The sequence below is a fragment of the Schistocerca americana genome, chromosome 2 (assembly GCF_021461395.2).
Source record: "Schistocerca americana isolate TAMUIC-IGC-003095 chromosome 2, iqSchAmer2.1, whole genome shotgun sequence".
Taxonomy (NCBI): Eukaryota; Metazoa; Arthropoda; class Insecta; order Orthoptera; family Acrididae; genus Schistocerca; species Schistocerca americana.
The window spans coordinates 356398430-356418176 of NC_060120.1; the positions used below are offsets into that span (position 1 = coordinate 356398430).

At 39.6% G+C, this 19747-nt stretch overlaps 1 protein-coding gene across 1 annotated transcript in view; it reads right to left on the bottom strand.

Moving 5' to 3' along the window:
- LOC124594011 (guanylate cyclase 32E-like) overlaps window positions 1-19747 on the bottom strand; it is a 491656-nt gene that overhangs the window by 173231 nt on the left and 298678 nt on the right. Inside the window, exon 18 of the mRNA XM_047132363.1 lies at window positions 4504-4747. Within this exon, the coding sequence (XP_046988319.1) occupies window positions 4504-4747 (244 nt within the window). The remainder of the gene's footprint in view (window positions 1-4503; window positions 4748-19747) is intronic.

Genomic DNA, 19747 nt, shown 5'->3' on the forward strand with positions numbered 1-19747 from the left:
AGGTTTGGTGTTTTGGGAGACTAGGAAGGTCTGCTTTAGATGGCCCATAAATACAGTGGCATACACGGGTGCCACGTGGGTGCCCAAGGCCATGCTGTGGATTTGTTTGTATACCTTCCCTTCAAAGGAGACATAGTTGTAGGTTAGGATGAAGTTAGTAAGATGTATGAGGAATGAGGTAGTGGGTTTGAAGTCTGAAAAACATTGGGAAAGGTAGTGTTCAATAGTGGTAAGACTATGGGCATGAGATGTGTTGGTGTATAGAAGGCATGAAGGAAGTAGTTGGTAGCTTTGAAGTGGGAGGCTAGATTATGGTTCAAATGGCTCTAACCACTAAGGGACTTAACATTTGAGGTCATCAGTCCCCTACACTTAGAACTACTTAAACCTAACTAACCTAAGGACATCACACACATCCATGCCCGAGGCAGGATTCCAACCTGCAACTGAAGCAGCAGTGCGGTTCCAGACTGAGGCGCCTAGAACCGCTCGGCCACAGCAGCCGGTGCTAGGTTATGGGTGATTGGTTGGAAGTGTTGGTTAATGAGGGCCAAAAGTCTTTCAGTGGGAGCACAATAACCAGACATAATGGGGCGTTCGGGATGGCTGTGTTTGCAGGGGAGCGTGTAGAAGATGGGTTTGCGGGGCATCATAGCGGCGAGGCGGGAAATGGATTCAGGGGAGAGGTCCTGTGAAGGGCCATAGGATTTAAGCAGGGATTTGAGGTTGTGTTGGACTTCTGGGATGGGATGACTCTGGCAGACTTTATAGGTGGAGGAGTCAGATAATTAGCAGAGGCCTTCTGCCAGGTAGTAATTGGAATTCATAACAACAGTGATGGAACCTTTTGCTGCAGGCAGGATCATTAGGTCAGGATTATTTTTGAGGTCATGTATGGCTATTCTATTTTCTGCTAAAACATTGATGTTCTGAGGAAGGATCTGGCGGAGGATGGTGAGGCTAAGCTGGAGGTAAGGAATTACTGGAAGTTGACCAGTAGGTGGTTAGGTGGTAGCAAGGGAGGATCATAGTTGGGTGGTGTTACGAACTGTAAGAGGAGGGTTCAGTGTTGGAATTAGTTGGCTTTGGTCAGAGGGATTGGCAGCAAAGAAGTGTTTCCATTACATGGATCAGAAGGAAGAGAGTAGGTCTTTTTCAAGTGCAGCATGGTTAAATTTGGGTGTGGGGCTACAGGTGAGGCCTTTGGATAGGATAAAACTTCTGTGGATCGAAGGATTTTGATGGAAAGGTTAACAACAGTGTTATGGGCATCTTTTGGCTCTGGATTTGGTGGGGTGTTGTTAGGGAGACTTGGGGGATGTGGCAAATTGAAAAGGTTAGGTAGGCAGGGTTTTAGGTGCTATGAGGAGTGGACAAGGAGGAACACTGTTGGTGTGGTACGGGTTGGAAATTGGTGCCTCGAGGCAGCAGTAGGATGTCTGAAGTTTGGATAACTTATGGAGGTGGTGTCTGGAATGCTCCCCCAAGTGCTGGAGAGCAAGGCATTCCATTTCAGAGATGTGATGTATGAAGCAGGGATTACACAGTAGCAACATTTTGCAGAGGTGGCAGAGGAGGTTCTGGGATGCCTGTGCCATGGAGAACATTTTTGCACTACCATGTTTGTGACATGCTTTGGGCAGCATTTAAGAAATCGGATGCATGACTGAGTTTTAACAAGGGAAAGGATACTTTCCTGAACTGGTGCAGAAAGGTGGAGCAGGGTCCATTGTGGCAGGAATGGTGTAAAAGAAATGAGAATGGTGCAGAAACAGAAAAATATGTCTTGATGGTTCTGAGAGGAGCTGAATAAAAGAAAAGATGCATAAAAATATGTAAAAAGACACGAAAAAACTCTCACATATACCAAAAAATACCCACAGATGTGTAAAAATATGCACAAATTTGTAAAAATATGCAGAAATGAATAAAACTGCATTAAACTCTGTAAAAATATGCACAAATACATTGAAAATGTACAGAAACATGGGAAAGTGGAACAGATGAGGTATGGGAGTATGTGAGTTTTGCAATAAGAGTAGAGAGGGGGGGAGAGGGGTGGGAGGGAGGGGGGGGGGATGGATTACGTTGAAGATCCAAGTTCATGTGGTAGGGCATGTGTGGAAAATAAAACGTTGAAGCATGTCAGGAAGAGGGCTAAAGTGGGGTCAGTAGGAATATGTGTGATGTCCTTAGGTTAGTTAGGTTTAAGTAGTTCTAAGTTCTAGGGGACTGATGACCTCAGATGTTAAGTCGCATATTGCTCAGAGCCATTTGAACCATTTTAACACTTCAGTGTTGTTCGAACGTACAGGTAACACATCTAGCAGCCCACCTCTGAATTGCTACAGTGTCTTCCTTTAATCCAACCTGGGGTAGATCCCAAACACTCAAGCAGTACTCAATAATAGGTGGTAGTAGTGTCCTTTGTGTGGTTACCTTTACAGATGAACCACACTTTCCTAAAATTCTCCCAATAAACCAAAGTCGACCATTCACCTTCCCTACATGCTTGATCCATTTCACAGTGGTTTCCAACATTACACCCAGATATCTAAATGACTTGACTATGTCAAGTCTTATGCTACTAATGCTGAATTCAAACACTGTGGGTTTGTTTTCCCTACTCCCTACTTACACTTTCTACACTTAGAGCCATGTGTCATTCATCATAACATCTAAAAATTTTGTCTAAGTCATCTTATATTATCCTACACTCACACATCTTCAACACTTTTCCACACACCCAAGTATCGTCAGCAAACAGTTGCAGATTGCTGTCCACCCTGTCTGCCAGACTATTTCTGCATACTGAAAATAATTGCAGTCCTATCACACTTCCCTGGGGTACTTCTGATGACACGCACGTTTCAAACAAACATTCGCCATTGAGGGACAACATACTAGGTGCTACTACTTAAGAAGTCTTCGAGCCACTCACATATCTGGGAACCTGTTGCATATGTCTATACCTTTTTCAACAGTCTGCACTGTGGTATCATGTCAAATAATGTGCACCAAGTCACTGTCAATGAGCTGATTGACATATGGCATGACGTTATCTACACATTTGTTCACAAAATGAACTATAGGCTTACTGTGAACAAATATTTTGGAGGGACTGGCTGATTCAAGCAGACATATTTGTTTCAGACCACTAGCAAACACTTGGCAAACAGCCATCTAATAAACTGTCATCACTTGCAGTCTCCAATGGAATACTGCCACATTCTTGATCAATTTCTGAGTTCCTAAAGTCAGGATCAAACTGAGGATCTTTACTGTAATCCATTTTTGAATGCACTGACTAAACAATATGAAACAGAAGCTGAGAGCACACTCTTGTTGAGCACACAGTTAAGGCAATATATAGTGACAATCTCAACCAAAACCTTATTGGCGGGCTACAAATACCAGACTGAATGTTCTCTAGTGGTTCAACACTCAGCTGTCAGCCCTGCAGGGATATATACAAGGTTTTAGTTTTCCAAATACACATGAGATAACATGGGAATTTTTATTTAACGGTTAATTGTTGTTATTTGTCAATGTACTAGACAGAGACTATGCGATAGTAGCTTCTTTTTAGCTTCTCTTTACTGTAGTGTTTGTTGAATCATTCTACATCCTTTGTTGAATCATTCTACATCCTTGAACATCCTCTTTTATGATGAACATCATCCTACATGATGGTAATTAAAAAACATGATTTATCTGCATGAGCAAATAATGTAGTGAAATTCATAACAATAGTTCACATCCAGAATGTAAATTGATTACATGGGCAGCAGATTGAGAGATTAAACTGGTGGTAGACTGCACAGTGTCTGTGAGGCAGCAGAGCACAGGACAGTGATCTACCAAAACCAAAAGGACAAAGAATCAACTTTGTCTGATGCTCCTGCAACGTTTATTTACAAACATTTTGTGAAGCACTGTGAGAATGTACGCTTTATCATTTAGGAACACTTCAGAACACATTTTTACTTTATAGTTTACTGATTATAAAAGCTTAAAAGCCCAGTATGATTTTCTGTGCTTTAAAATGTCTATTCATCTGCAAGTGAGTTGTTTTAGTCCTTACATTTGGTTTATTGTTCCCATGATGAAATTCCTGTTATTGCAAGAAAATCACCACAGGTACCAAATAAAATTCATAAAGGAAAACAACTGGAACAATAATGGAAAGAAAAGATAATGTTTATGATCAAATTAGTATTGCTTGCCACTCCTTTTACTACTATTAATTTTTTTAACTAACATTGTCCTCCTCCTAAATTACATTTGGTACCTATGTAGGCTTGTTATTAAGCTTCCTGAAAACACACACACATTCACTTCTCCTATTTTACTTGATTGAATTTTTCTGACATTGATAGGTTCTTTACTACTTTGATCTCAGAAGCAAAATATATGTTTTTCAAACAATGAAATCATTGATAGTAGCACCACTTAGCCCACAGAATAATAATTTCATGAACTAAAATTTTGATTTTAAAATACCTGAATGTATGCCAATACGTAGTTTCAGAGTTTCACCAGCTCTATGAGGAATTTTGAAAGATTTTATTCTTGTGAGTAGGTGCAGTGCCATTGAAGCTATCTCACCCGCATGTCGGTCACCATTACGCACAGGTAGACCACTTACTACCATGTATGCATCACCAATAGTCTCAACTTTATAGACATCATAATTGGAGATAATTGAATCAAAGCAAGTGTACAGATCATTCAGCAAGTCAACAACCTGAAAATAATAAACAGTTTTAAAAGCTATTCACTAAACAGCTTGCTGCAGTATTAAATTTCTTAACTTCTTAAAATAATGAACTCATACTAAGGGGAAATTTTAATTTACATTTTCTGGAGGAGAGTCACTCAAGATCCATACTAGAGTCTCTTACCACTCCTTATGATCTCATTCCCTTAGTACAGTTTCCAACCAGGGTTAGGGGTACCAGCAGCACTACTATTGATAACATTTTAATAGATACTACCACACTAGCAAATCATAGTATAAATCCAGTATTTAATGGCCTTTCAGATCATGATGCCCAGTTGCTTACATTTAATACAGTGGGGTCTGATCCAACTAATAACAGGAAGTGGGAAACTATACGAATAATAAATGAAACAGGAATTGCAGTTATAAAAAACTGTTTGAGGAATACAGGCTGGAAAGTTGTATACAATTAATCTGGGATAAATGAAAAATATAACTGTTTCTCTTTAAGAAACTTGGTATTTTAACTACTATTTCTCATTGATGTCCTTTGTTGTTTCCAACATGTCTCTTTTTACACAAAATTGTGCAAAACATGATTATAATACCAGAACCAAAAACAATCTGTATAAGTGCAATAAAAGCTTGATATTAGTATAAAAAGGAGTCAAATACATGGGCACTCATATATTCAATAAATTACCACAGCATGTCAAAGGTGTTGTAACCGATAAAAATCAGTTTCAGAGTGAATTAAAGCATTTCCTGTTGGGCAACACCTTTCTACACCATCGATGAACAGCTTCACAAGGATTATAGCTCATAACTCCGTCTGCATTAGAATTGTAAAATATCCCTGAATCTGAGAAAAAAAAAAAAAAAATCCCAGAGACTCCTCTCCAAGGGATCCATGGAAAATGATAAATGTAATGTAATAGTATAGATGAATTTCTAAGCCAAAATGCATAATACCTCCTGAGTATGCTTAAATCTATTTTTATGGCCTTTATGGTCTTAATCATCATTCTTTGTCTATCTACAGTGTAATTTAAAAATTGAAATGTATGTATATCTGTATGTTTAACTGTATATTCATTCAGAAGTCAAGTATGATACATCATACATAAAGTTATATGTTAGCTAATCTATTCCTGTTATTTGTATGATAAGAACAATGTACTCGTGCACTAAACAATAATTTGTAAAAATTTGAGTCGTTCTATATCCAGAGGTATATTCTCATATGGATCTACAGAACTCGAAATAAATAAATAAAAAAAATAAATAAAATGATATATTCCCCAGAGTATAACTAAACTAGGACATCATTTATTTCACGTTTATTTGCAAAAGTATTTTCTAGGTTCTCCAGGTTTACATCAACAGAATAGTCATGTTAGAAATAAATATTAACAACGCCATAAAGCCATGACAGAAAAGCCTCTCTTTCCATTATCCAATGAAGATCAACTCTAATTTCAAACTAAAAAACTATATCCTATTGTTATCTCCATCATAGAATTTTTTACAATAAAACTTGCTGCTGCACATAGTCCATTACTTCTAAATAGAGCCAGGCTCAACAAACCCATCCAATCATGTAGCATCAGTAGTGTTACAGGTCTTTACTCCATTAACAGCTGCAGATAGATTGGGGTTTACACAGGATATTGTTGCAAAACCTCCTGATTGTGAAATTTATCCTACTAGCAATCCAGCTCCTGTTGGTGAAATATTGGTTTTGAAAGTTTCTTCCAAGTACAGCAAATTGTGCAACTAATCCACTAAAATGAATGGCCTTTAACATTAAAAAAATTACTATTAAAATGGTAAAATTGAAAGCTAAGACAATGTACTGTCACCACAATCTACATTATTCAATTGCTAAAATGGGGACTTGGTCCCTGTTGCAGGTTGTCTGTCCAATCGGTTCCAGGGGCAACAAAAATTTGATTTTTAGTATATCATACAGTTATCAGAAGAAGTTACAACTTTAAAATGCTGTCATTATCTACTCTTCAGAGGTATAACCTTATGTAAAAGGTTTAACATGATAAGTCAAGTACTCAAGTTAAAAACAGTGGATACTTCTTGAGGCACCAATTACCCAGACTATATTCATCCAGTATTTCAGAATGAGAGCACTTGGTGACTTCCAATAAACTTTACACATAATTTCAAACACTTTCAAAACTTTTTTTACTGACGTGGCCCACAAAATAATGAAAAAAAAAATGATTCTTACTCATTACAATTTAACTGTTCATGGAGTAAAACATCAGCATTGGGTATGATATTTTAATTTATTACTGGTTTACTACTAACCCTGTTTGCAGACAATATCTACATGTACCACTGAATTTACCTGCAAAATTGTATCATTGTATCCTACACAATTCAGGAGATATGACATCAAAAACATGTCGGAAAATGTACTTTTTATTAAAATAGAGCACAGGTTACCAAACTACTCATTCACTGTTTGATAATGAGAGTTGTTTTAAACATTTAAGTTCAATTCTTTGAACGATTGGGAGGGGGGAGTATTACTGGTAATTTAAACTAAAGCAGCAACACTAGAATGATAGATCCTCTTCTCTCTCATTCACAGTTTTCAAAATTCATTGTAACATGAGGCAAGTGAACTATAGTCTGACTAAAATTATTTGTACTATACCCTAACCACATCCAGTTATCAACAGTGGAAATTATAACATCCAAAGAGCAAAAACCATAAGATTGAACACAAGCCAGAATGTAAACTGCACTTGTAGTCAAGAGATCAGATAAGAAGACATTCCCCTAAATGCTCAAATGTCTAGGTGACTGAGTATCTGCATATCATGTTGCTAAGCTAGTAAACACAAAAATGACTTCAGACAGTTGCCACCTTAACTTGGTGCCTTGGAAAACCAAAGCCTCTCTTCAGTACACATGGTGTGGATGCCCCGTTGAAGGCCGTCATACCTAGTTTGCTGGCTGCCAGCATCATTGGTTCCGCATCTTCCACTGCCAAGGCATTATCAGCAGGTGCAGATATGAAATGCATCCACCTTTAATGGGCAGTAAGGACAAAAGAACCCAGGTTTATGTCTTAATTGTCTGTGGGGAGGAGAGGGAGAAACTGGAAGCATGGCCAGAAGTTCAAAATATGACAACTGTACTTCAACATGAAAGGTACTAAATGTGATTATTAAGATTAGTATGACATGAAGTGTAGATCTCAGGAGTCAGGCTGCCATATTTACAGACTTACATCAATTTTGTAACATTCTTATTTCATGTTTCTGGTCACTTTAAAACTAAATTTATTATATTACTTCATACTTTGTCATTAATGTCATTTCAATTTATAAAGTGTAAAAACATCTCTGGTACTGATTGATATTTACACGTAAATTATACACATTTCTCATTTTGAAATTCTAGAATACTTTTCACAAGAACTGAAATTAGTTTTAATTTGCATTCAGGTAAAAAAAAAAAAAAAAAAAAAAAAAAAAAAAACTGAAGTACACACTGGGAACATTTTCCATCCCATAACTTTCATGGTATAAATGATTTTGTAAAATGTATTGTTTAACTTATTTTGTAAATTTCACTACTAAAAATCAATGAACCAAGCAATACTTTTTATTCCGACATAAAAAGAACAAATTACTGCTTAATACTTTGCCATCAGTTTGTGAATGCCAACATGATTTTGATCAGAATCCTCAAATTTTCTGTCTGCAATAATGGATGACGTCAACAGTAGTTACTGAAATGATATGTAAGTAGTAATGAAATAGCCATGTGTAAGTGAGTTTTTAACAGTTTTTGTGCATGAAACCTGTGCCAGTTGAAGTGCTAAATATGTGATTGCAAAAGTGAAACTTCATGTCAATCTAATTATTTAAAATATCTCTTGGCATACCCATTCATTAGCTGTGCTGTGAAGATCATTGAAAGCTGCAGCAAATTTGGTGAAGCAGATAGTCTCAATTATTTTAGTCACTGGAGTTCACCAAGAAAACAAAGATGATTATTTCCCACTAACTGTTACACCCACAAATACAGGGTATTAACTTGAGATAAACTGGGATTGCGCCAATTTGCCACGGTTACTTCAGCCATGTTCAACATGCTGCGAAGGAAGCATTGGAGGGAGTGGCTCAACTTTCAGTGGCTGTTCCTGCCACACGGTGGATGAGGAATACCGTGTGATCTCGTGTCATAATCAGGATGTACTGGGCAAATTTCATTGCCTCATATGCCTGTGTGGGGGGGAATTGATGTCACCCATACAGGATCCTCCCCCTGTAAACCATGGACCTTGCCGTTGGTGGGGAGGCTTGTGTGCCTCAGCTATACAGATAGCCGTACCATAGGTGCAACCACAACGGAGGGGTATCTGTTGAGAGGCCAGACAAATGTGCGGTTCCTGAAGAGGGGCAGCAGCCTTTTCAGTAGTTGCAGGGACAACAGTCTGGATGATTGACTGATCTGGCCTTGTAACACTAACCAAAACGACCTTGCTGTGATGGTACTGCGAATGGCTAAAAGCAAGGGGAAACTACAGCCGCAATTTTTCCCGAGGACATGCAGCTTTGCTGTATGGTTAAATGATGATGGCGTCCTCTTGGGTAAAATATTCTGGAGGTAAAATAGTCCCCCATTTGGATCTCCGGGTGGGGACTACTCAAGAGGACGTCGTTATCAGGAGAAAGAAAACTGGCGTTCTACGGATCGGAGCGTGGAATGTCAGATCCCTTAATCGGGCAGGTAGGTTAGAAAATTTAAAAAGGGAAATGGATAGGTTAAAGTTAGATATAGTGGGAATTAGTGAAGTTCAGTGGCAGGAGGAACAAGACTTTTGGTCAGGCGATTACAGGATTATAAATACAAAATCAAATAGGGGTAATGCAGGGGTAGCTTTAATAATGAATAGGAAAATAGGAGTGCGGGTAAGCTACTGCAAACAGCATAGTGAACGCATTATTGTGGCCAAGATAGACACGAAGGCCATGCCTACTACAGTAGTACAAGTTCATATGCCAACTAGCTCTGCATATGACGAAGAAATTGAAGAAATGTACGATGAAATCAAAGAAATTATTCAGATAGTGAAGGGAGACGAAAATTTAATAGTCATGGGTGACTGGAATTCGGTAGTAGGAAAAGGGAGAGAAGGAAACATAGTAGGTGAATATGGATTGGGGTTAAGAAATTAAAGAGTAAGCCGCCTGGTAGAATTTTGCACAGAGCACAACTTAATCATAGCTAACACTTGGTTCAAGAATCATGAAAGAAGGTTGTATACATGGAAGAACCCTGGAGACACTGACAGGTTTCAGATAGATTATATAATGATAAGACAGATATTTAGGAACCAGGTTTTAAATTGTAAGACATTTCCAGGGGCAGATGTGGACTCTGACCACAATCTATTGGTTATGAACTGTAGATTAAAACTGAAGAAACTGCAAAAAGGTGGGAATTTAAGGAGATGGGACCTGGATAAACTGACTAAACCAGAGGTTATACAGAGTTTCAGGGAGAGCATAAGGGAACAATTGACAGGAATGGGGGAAAGAAATGCAGTAGAAGAAGAATGGGTAGCTTTGAGGGATGAAGTAGTGAAGGCAACAGAGGATCAAGTAGGCAAAAAGACAAGGGCTAGTAGAACTCCTTGGGTAACAGAAGAAATATTGAATTTAATTGATGAAACGAGAAAATATAAAAATGCAGTAAATGAAGCAGGCAAAAAGGAATACAAAAGTCTCAAAAATGAGTTTGACAGGAAGTGCAAAATGGCTAAGCAGGGATGGCTAGAGGACAAATGTAAGGATGTAGAGGCTTATCTCACTAGGGGTAAGATAGATACTGCCTACAGGAAAATTAAAGAGACCTTTGGAGAAAAGAGAACCACTTGTATGCATATCAAGAGCTCAGATGGAAACCCAGTAGTAAGCAAAGAATGGAAAGCAGAAAGGTGGAAGGAGTATATAGAGGGTCTATACAAGGGCGATGCACTTGAGGACAATATTATGGAAATGGAATAGGATGTAGATGAAGATGAAATGGGAGATATAATACTGCGTGAAGAGTCTGACAAAGCACTGAAAGACCTGAGTCGAAACAAGGCCCCGGGAGTAGACAACTTTCCATTAGAACTACTGACGCCTTGGGAGAGTCATTCCTGATGAAACTCTACCATCTGGTGAGCAAAATGTATGAGACAGGCGAAATACCCTCAGACTTCAAGAAGAATATAATAATTACAACCCCAAAGAAAGCAAGTGTTGACAGATGTAAAGCCGGCCGCGGTGGCCGTGCGGTTCTGGCGCTGCAGTCCGGAACCGCGGGACTGCTACGGTCGCAGGTTCGAATCCTGCCTCGGGCATGGGTGTGTGTGATGTCCTTAGGTTAGTTAGGTTTAAGTAGTTCTAAGTTCTAGGGGACTTATGACCTAAGACGTTGAGTCCCATAGTGCTCAGAGCCATTTGAACCATTTGACAGATGTAAAAATTACCGAACAATCAGTTTAATAAGCCACAGCTGCAAAATACTACCACGAATTCTTTACAGACGAATGGAAAAACTAGTAGAAGCCGACCTCGGGGAAGATCAGTTTGGATTCCATAGAAATATTGGAACATGTGAGGCAATACTGACCCTACGACTTATCTTAGAAGCTAGATTAAGAAAAGGCAAACCTACATTTCTAGCATTTGTAGACTTAGAGAAAGCTTTTGACAATTTTGACTGGAATACTCTGTTTCAAATTCTGAAGGTGGCAGGGGTAATATACAGGGAGCGAAAGGCTATTTACAATTTGTACAGAAACCAGATGGCAGTTAGAAGAGTCGAGGGACATGAAAGGGAAGCAGTTGTTGGGAAGAGAGTGAGACAGGGCTGTAGCTATCCCCGATGTTATTCAATCTTTATATTGAGCAAGCAGTGAAGGAAACAAAAGAAAAATTCAGAGTAGGTATTAAAATCCATGGAGAAGTAATAAAAACTTTGAGGTTTGTCGATGACATTGTAATTCTGTCAGAGACAGCAAAGGACTTGGAATAGCAGTTGAATGGAATGGATAGTGTTTTGAAAGGGGGATATAAGATGAACAACAGAAGCAAAACGTGGATAATGGAATGTAGTCGAATTAAGTTGGGTGATGCTGAGGGAATTAGAATAGGAAATGAGACACTTAAAGTAGTAAAGGAGTTTTGCTATTTGGGGAGCAAAATAACTGATGATGGTTGAAGTCGAGAGGACATAAAATGTAGACTGGCAATGGCAAGGAAAGCATTTCTGAAGAAGAGAAATTTGTTAATATCTAATATAGATTTAAGTGTCAGGAATCCAATTCTGAATGTATTTGTATGGAGTGTGGCCATGTATGGAAGTGAAACATGGACGATAAATAGTTTGGACAAGAAGAAAAAAATGGTTCAAATGGCTCTGAGCACTATGGGACTTAACTTCTGTGGTCATCAGTCGCCTAGAACTTAGAACTACTTAAACCTAACTAACCTAAGGACATCACACACATCCATGCCCGAGGCAGGATTCGAACCTGCGACCGTAGCAGTCGCGCGGTTCCGGACTTAGCGCCTTAACCGCGAGACCACCGCGGCCGGCTGGACAAGAAGAGAATAGAAGCTTTAGAAATGTGGTGCTACAGGAGAATGCTGAAGATTAGATGGGTAGATCACATAACTAATGAGAAGGTACTGAATAGGATTGGAGAGAAGAGAAGTTTGTAGCACAACTTGACTAGAAGAAGGGATCGGTTGGTAGGACATGTTCTGAAGCATCAAGGGATCACCAATTTAGTACTGGAGGGCAGTGTGGAGGGTAAAAATCGTAGAGGGAGACCAAGAGATGAATACACTAAGCAGATTCAAAAGGATGTAGGTTGCAGTAGGTACTGGGAGATGAAGAAGCTTGCACAGGATAGAGTAGCATGGAGAACTGCATCAAACCAGTCTCAGGACTGAAGACCACAACAACAACAACAACATACAGGATGACGACCCAGACATGACTCCTGATGTGACAGCTGACTATACTTCTTTCTGGTTGTGATTGGTTTCTGTTTCTCATGCACCTTTCATCTCTGATAGCGACCTCAAAAAGTTGGCGACCCTTGTGCTGGACTATCACGTCTTCTGTCCATCCTGGGTGACACCCAAACATGCGGACCCAAACCAACACGCTCTTCCTGAAACAGGGTGTAAAATGGGACTCTAGGGGTGGGGGTAGGGCACAAAACAGATCCATCAACGTACAGGGCCACCATCTACACAGAAGCTCCACTGGACTAAGCCCATTCACTGAGATGGTATGATACATGGCTAAGAAATGCAAAATAGCCTCCTCCACTAAAATTGTTTTCTCTGCCTTCCTCATTTGGATATTGAAAATATGGATCATCCACTCCATTTCTGAGATGGATGCTGGATGGAAAGAAGCAGTGATCAAGTGGTAGATACCACTGCAACAACAGAATGTCTGAAATTCCAATGCTGTAAACTGGCTGCAATTATAGCATGACTGGTGCATCCTCTACGGCAAAAATAGTTCTGAGTGCCCTGATGGTGTAGCCTTCAGTAATGGTGCACATTGTGCTATATAGGGGAAGTTTGGCACTACATCCACCAGTATCAACCATATCTCCCCAAGAAAGGGATTAGCGAAATCCACATTTACTCTACCCCACAGCTGAGTTAGTTGAGGACACGACAAAAACTTTTGGGGAGGGGTTGCTTGGTCCAGCAAACAGGCATGACACTGCCTCATTGCACTTTCAATATGAGTGCTTATTGCAGCCCAATATACATGCCACCGAGCTAATGCTTACATGTGAGCATCCTCCAGTGAGAAGAACACAGCAACTGAAGGGTGCGTGGAAGGAGTGAGGTAGGAACTACAACACAGCACTCATCATCCTCCGTTGTAAGCAATGACACTCCATGATGTACATCGAGGCCACTCTTTCATACTTATATAAGATCGAAAATTGGGATGGGCATCCTTAGGAAGGTGCACAGGCCATTCAGATTGAACTGGTGCCACAATGCTGCACAACGGTGGGCCATGAGTTGTGGCTAACGCTACTTCCTCCGTGATGATAGGAAAATCTTGGAGCATCATGTCTAACACATCATGAAGCACAAAAAAACTGTTTCTTCCCTATCAGACTCTGCATTGGGACCCATGGGCAACCTGGACGATGCATCAACATTCGCATACTATATGGTGGGACCAAAAATGGATATCATAAAAATAACTGCCAAGAAATAGCACCCAATGTGCAGTCTCTATGCTGTCTTGTCACTCAGCCTGCAGGCTGAACTATGATACCAATCATTTATGACCCATGACCATGTGAAATTTGGTGTGGTACAGGAAACCCAAAACTTTTTATCACCACATATTATGGCTAGCACATCCTTCTTTATTTGCGAGTAATTCTTTTGGTTAGATGAGAGGGGCTTAGAAGTGAAAGCAGTCATCTGTTCTGACCTGTCCAGACTTCTGTGGAACAGTACAGCACCAATCCCATACTGCAATGCATCAGCAGTCAGTATTAGGCTTTCCTTGGGATAACAAGTAGCAAGGCAAGGAGCAGTGAGTAAACAATGTTTTAGCCACAAGAAAGATCACTGACAGCCGCGGGGGATTAGCTGAGCGGTCTAGGGCGCTGCAGTCATGGACTGTGCGGCTGGTCCCGGAAGAGGTTCGAGTCCTCCCTTGGGCATGGGTGTGTGTGTTTGTCCTTAGGATAATGTAGGTTAAGTAGTGTGTAAGCTTAGGGACTGATGACCTTAGCAGTTAAGTCCCATAAGATTTCACACACACAGATCACTGACAAGTATTAAACCAAACAAATTTTACACCTTTCTTATCAAGCTAATTGGTGGGTTGGGAGACCTCTGCTGCATTTGGTATGAATTTGTTATAGTCATTTACCTTGCCAAGGAATGACTACAGTGCCTTCAGTTTCCAAGGTGCAAGTAATTTATTAATTGCCTCAACATGGTCGTCGAGTGGTTTAATGCCCTACCTACTTACGGCATGCCCTAAATACCTGACATTTGGTGCAAAAAATGTACACTTTCCCAACTTACAATGCAGACCACTCTCCTCCAGTGCCTGAAACACTGCCCGTAAGTTTAGCAAATTTTCTTTCCTGGTGGCACCCATGACAAATCATACAGATAAGTTGCACACTTTGAGACATGGTGAACTTTCTGCTCAATAAAACATTAAGAAATTCCTGGGGCTGATTCAACATCAAAAGGCAACCCAGTAAAATTATAGAGCCAAATTGCATATTAATAACGGGCAACTTCTGTGACTCATCATCGAGAGGCAAATGCAGATAGGCATCTCATAAATCAGTCTTCGAAAAAGAGTGTCCACCAGCAAATACCACCAATAACTCCTTGGTATGAGGGATTAGATAAACCTGCATCACACTCTGGACATTAATTGTGGATTTAGAATTGTCACACAGCCAAATCGCCCAACAGGGGTTTTTACCCACAACTAATGGCATTGCCCACAGACTCAATGCTACAGGCAAAATAACCCTGAAGTCCTTCAGTCTGTCTAATTCAGCTTCACTGACATCTCTCACAGCAAATGGCACAGATCAAACATGGGGTTACCGATGGCTTAAGCTGAATTTGGGCAACAAACTGTCTGAAAGGGTGTATACGTGGACAACGAAAAAAAAATCCCGGATTTCTCCCAGATTTCCCGGTTACAAATATGCTTTCTCCCAGGTGAAAACATGCTTTTCCCTGTTAACTCTCGGGACTGTATAACTTATCAGTCCTTTGACTGGTTATGGGTTTATACATGGGTGTAGAATTTTCCGGTGCTTTAGAAAATGAAACACAGGGGAAAAAAACACGTTTTGGAAATATCTTTGATGAGTAGCAACATGTAAGCTGCATATTTTCGTATTACTAAAGTATAAATTCGAATTCCACCAAACACCGCATGTTACTTTCCGAAGCATTGAAATCGAGATTGCGATGATCTTTTGTAAGCCAGGCATAGCTCATGTCACGTGACCTCGCCAGCCAATGACAGCAGGTATTCAGAGCTGAGGACACGTGATGTAGACAGCTGATAGCAACATCACTGTTAAGAAGCGTGAACACACAAACAGAAAAAGCTAATGGTTTAAATTAATAAACATAGAGTTGCTACACGAAAAGCAATGTTTTCACATATAATATTGGTCTATAAGATTGCTGTAACAGAGGCTAAGCTTTCACATATAATGTTGGTCTTTTCTGCGCGTATTACAATCTAAGATATATCACACAAATGTGTCAGTAAAATTTTTAATAACGATATAAATGTCTGATCTTCTGGGCTCAAAATTCATCTAAATGGCTCGTCATCAAAGAGTTGATTTTTAAATGAGAGTCAAACACTATGTGATTTAAGAAATTCATTGTACATTCTCGCACATAGTTGAACTTGCGTAAAAGGAAATTTACTTTGATAGCAAAGCTTTTCAAACCACCATTCAGAATATTTTCCCGCGACCTGTTAGAAATTGGTTCGTTTCTGCAGGAACCCGTATGTTCGTGCGTGTAAGACATTAGAAGATCTTACATTATGTCATAAAAGAAACAAGATATCAGAGAATATTCCAAGAGAATCGGCATTTCATGACCCATACAAAAATGTGTACATTTAAAGTCCATATTTAAAGTGCACATTCGTATGTCCAAATTCCCAGTGAAGTAGGCCATGACCTGATATTAAGCTTTTAAATATAGTTTTTGGGATGTACATTTTCTTGGAGTACCAGTACTATGTTATCTCACGTTTGGTTCTTTATTATGGCATAATGCAATACATGCTAGAAGTTGAAAACGTGCACTTGAAATGCAGATAAAATCTGCAACTAACAACACATTTTAGCCTTCCGTAATTATGTGAATGTATTTTAATTCACTTGATAGCCCCTGGCCACAGAAATCTGTTTTGTTTTCATTTCACGTGAGAGCAGTAAACGAAGAGGAAACAACAAAATCACTAAATGTAAACACGACTCACATGGGGACTACCCACTTCCCCAATATAACTCAGACTGCTGTGCGCATCAGCCCTGGATCTACGATACTTCCGAACCAGGGCAATACCCCGCCAATCCCTCGAGCGTTTCAGACAGGACGTCAATTAGAAAAAAATCGAATTTCCAAAAATATATTCATTTTGTAGTGCAAAACTTTCTGAATAGTCTAATGCATAAAACATATCTGTTCTAGGAAATGTAAGACATGTTATTTGGTCGTAAGTGTGCCAAAGCGCAGTGGCCCACCTCTTCATGTGTATATTTTGTAATGGATGCCATTAAACCATATTCAGGATAGTGGAAATTAAAATGTCCTGTGGTGCCTCTCATGCTTACAGTCAGCCGGTTTGACATCCTGCCCCTCTATTTAAAAAATAAAAAAAAAGAACTCTTCAGAAAATTTGCACTCTTTATTCCCTATCAGCTAACAACTTGCTGCTTTGTGTGACATTAAATACAGGATACATAAAACCAGTAAAGACATGAGACAAGCAAGACAATATATATTTCTTCAATCCTTAGCTCCAAGAACATTTTCTCTCTAATCTTTCTACAGCTTTACATGGCGTGCTTTCCTTTCTGCGAAAGAATGTGTTACCTCATCAAAGTTCATCAAACGTTTTGCTACATGAAAAATTGAGATGTTGTTGTCTAATACTGAAAAAGCTGTTAATACAAATAGGGCACCAGACTGGCATTGTTTTGCGATCTGATTACATCTATTTTGTCACTCTCTGCTAGATAAAACAAAATAGGCCTTTCTGATACTGCAAAAATTGTAACATACACCAAATAAACGAGACTGTTTTGCCACAAACGGTCATTTTTAACGACAGAATATAATTCACAAAGTACCAGTATCAAATGCCTATTAGGCCTACTGTAAGCAAAAGCTTTACTTTAGGAAATAGTTTCACACTTCATTCATATGCTCCAGTTTCTCAAGCATGAGATCGATAAGTAGTAGTACGAAATTTTTATAGAAACTTGGAATCGTCATATTGTTCCATAGTTTCTGTGATGTCCCCGTTTCTTGTACTTCCTTATTCTAACAAAGAGTCTTGTTATCACTAATTCTGTAACTATTCCTGTCAATGTCAAAGCTTATTCGCTGGTTAACTTCACTACCTCTGCCAGAATCACCAGTTTAGTTATCCAGCGATTATTCTCCGGTTAGGTGTTGTTACGTCTTCGTACAACGCGTGTTCCGTGCTACTTCCAGAATAGAACTCAAAGCAGCTGCTAGCCAGGGACTGTACAACTGGCCCTTACTAGTATAGCGATCTGGCCAAAAATTTTCTGTCAAATTTTCATTTTCTTGGATACACCGAGAAGGTAATACGTAATCGCTGACTGCAGTGGCCGAATGGTTCTAGGCAGTTCAGTCTGGAACCGCGCGACTGCTACGGTCGCAGGTTCGAATCCTGCCTTGGGCATGGATGTGTGTGATGTTCTTAGGTTAAGTTCCATAGTGCTCAGAGCCACTTTAGTATGTAATCTTTCTTACCTGTTATTCGTTTATTTCCACTCTGGTAGTCTGTATCTATGGATTTCGCTAGTAATTATAACGATGCTCATCATTGGCAAACCCAATCAACCACACAATCAGACAGTGGTTGGCATTCATCCGTTCGGCCTTACTCCGCTCAGCTCATATAACCCCTTTTGTCTGTAGGAAAGTTTGTTCCTGACAGAGACATCATGAACACTATGCACGCATTCACAAATCAACTTATGATTAATTAAGAAATCAACTTAGAATGTGTTCTAAAATGTTCAAAAACCATCAGGGATGCATTTCAAACTCATATGAATAATCGATAGACTAACATAATGACACCCAAGATGGCAGTAAATAGTAATGGTAAAGTTATTAGCTTACGTAAAAACTCGTGTTTTGACGTGGAAAAGTGTAAAAAATGCGGAAAAGTACTGAAAACCGGAACAACGTGCAAGGAATGTAATAACTCGTATCATTTTCGATGTGCAAAAGTGGACTCATCTGTGAAAGAAAATAATGAATTTATAACATGCTGGAACTGTAGTCAGTGCTGCGTTCAGAACTCAGATAATTATCATAAAGCAAAAATTTGTGACTGTAGGTGTGAATTATCTGTTCTAGTCAGCGATATGGTAAGTGAAATCCAGAGCCTAAAGGCTGAAGTTACTCTCTTAAATAAGAAGGTGAGTGAATTTGAACAACAGCGCCTGATGAACGACTGCAGGCCTAAACTAAAAATCAAGGAAAGCTTTCCTGCCGTCAATACTCACAACAGGTTTCAAATTCTCGAAGAAATAGTGGAACAAGAACAAGTTCAGTCCATGCGAACTAGAGGTAATCCTTCAAGCAGCAAAAAAACTGTCAGTGATAAGTTCAGAAAACACGAAGTCCCAAACTCGTGTGCAAAACGTGAAACTGAACGTAAACAAACCGTCCAAGGAAGTGCAATCTGTGAAATTACATGCAAGAAATCGTCCCTAGAGAAAAACAGAAGAAACGACGACAATCAGAAACACAAGCAGGGCAGGACTCTATTATATGGAGACAGCCATGGACGTGAAATAGCGCAAAACATCGCAAATATGCAAGACAACTTTGCAGCTGTAGGCCACATCCAGCCTGGAGCCCCTCTTTCTGCTGTGGTGAAGCCGTGCATGCAGGAGCGCGACTCCTTCTCATCCAATGACTGTGTCGTTATTATGGGAGGTTCATTTGATGTAGCAAGAAATCAAGCAAATGATGCAATTAGACATATGAAAATGGTACTGGGTAAGTTAAATCACACTAAAACAGTTGTTGTCAACATTCCACAGAGGTATGATCTTATGAAACAGTCTATTGTGAACCGGGAAGTTGGGTCTAGTGTAGCAGGGGATACAACCCATCGGCTTTGAACAATGACGTCACAAGTCGCCAGAGAGCATGTATTACA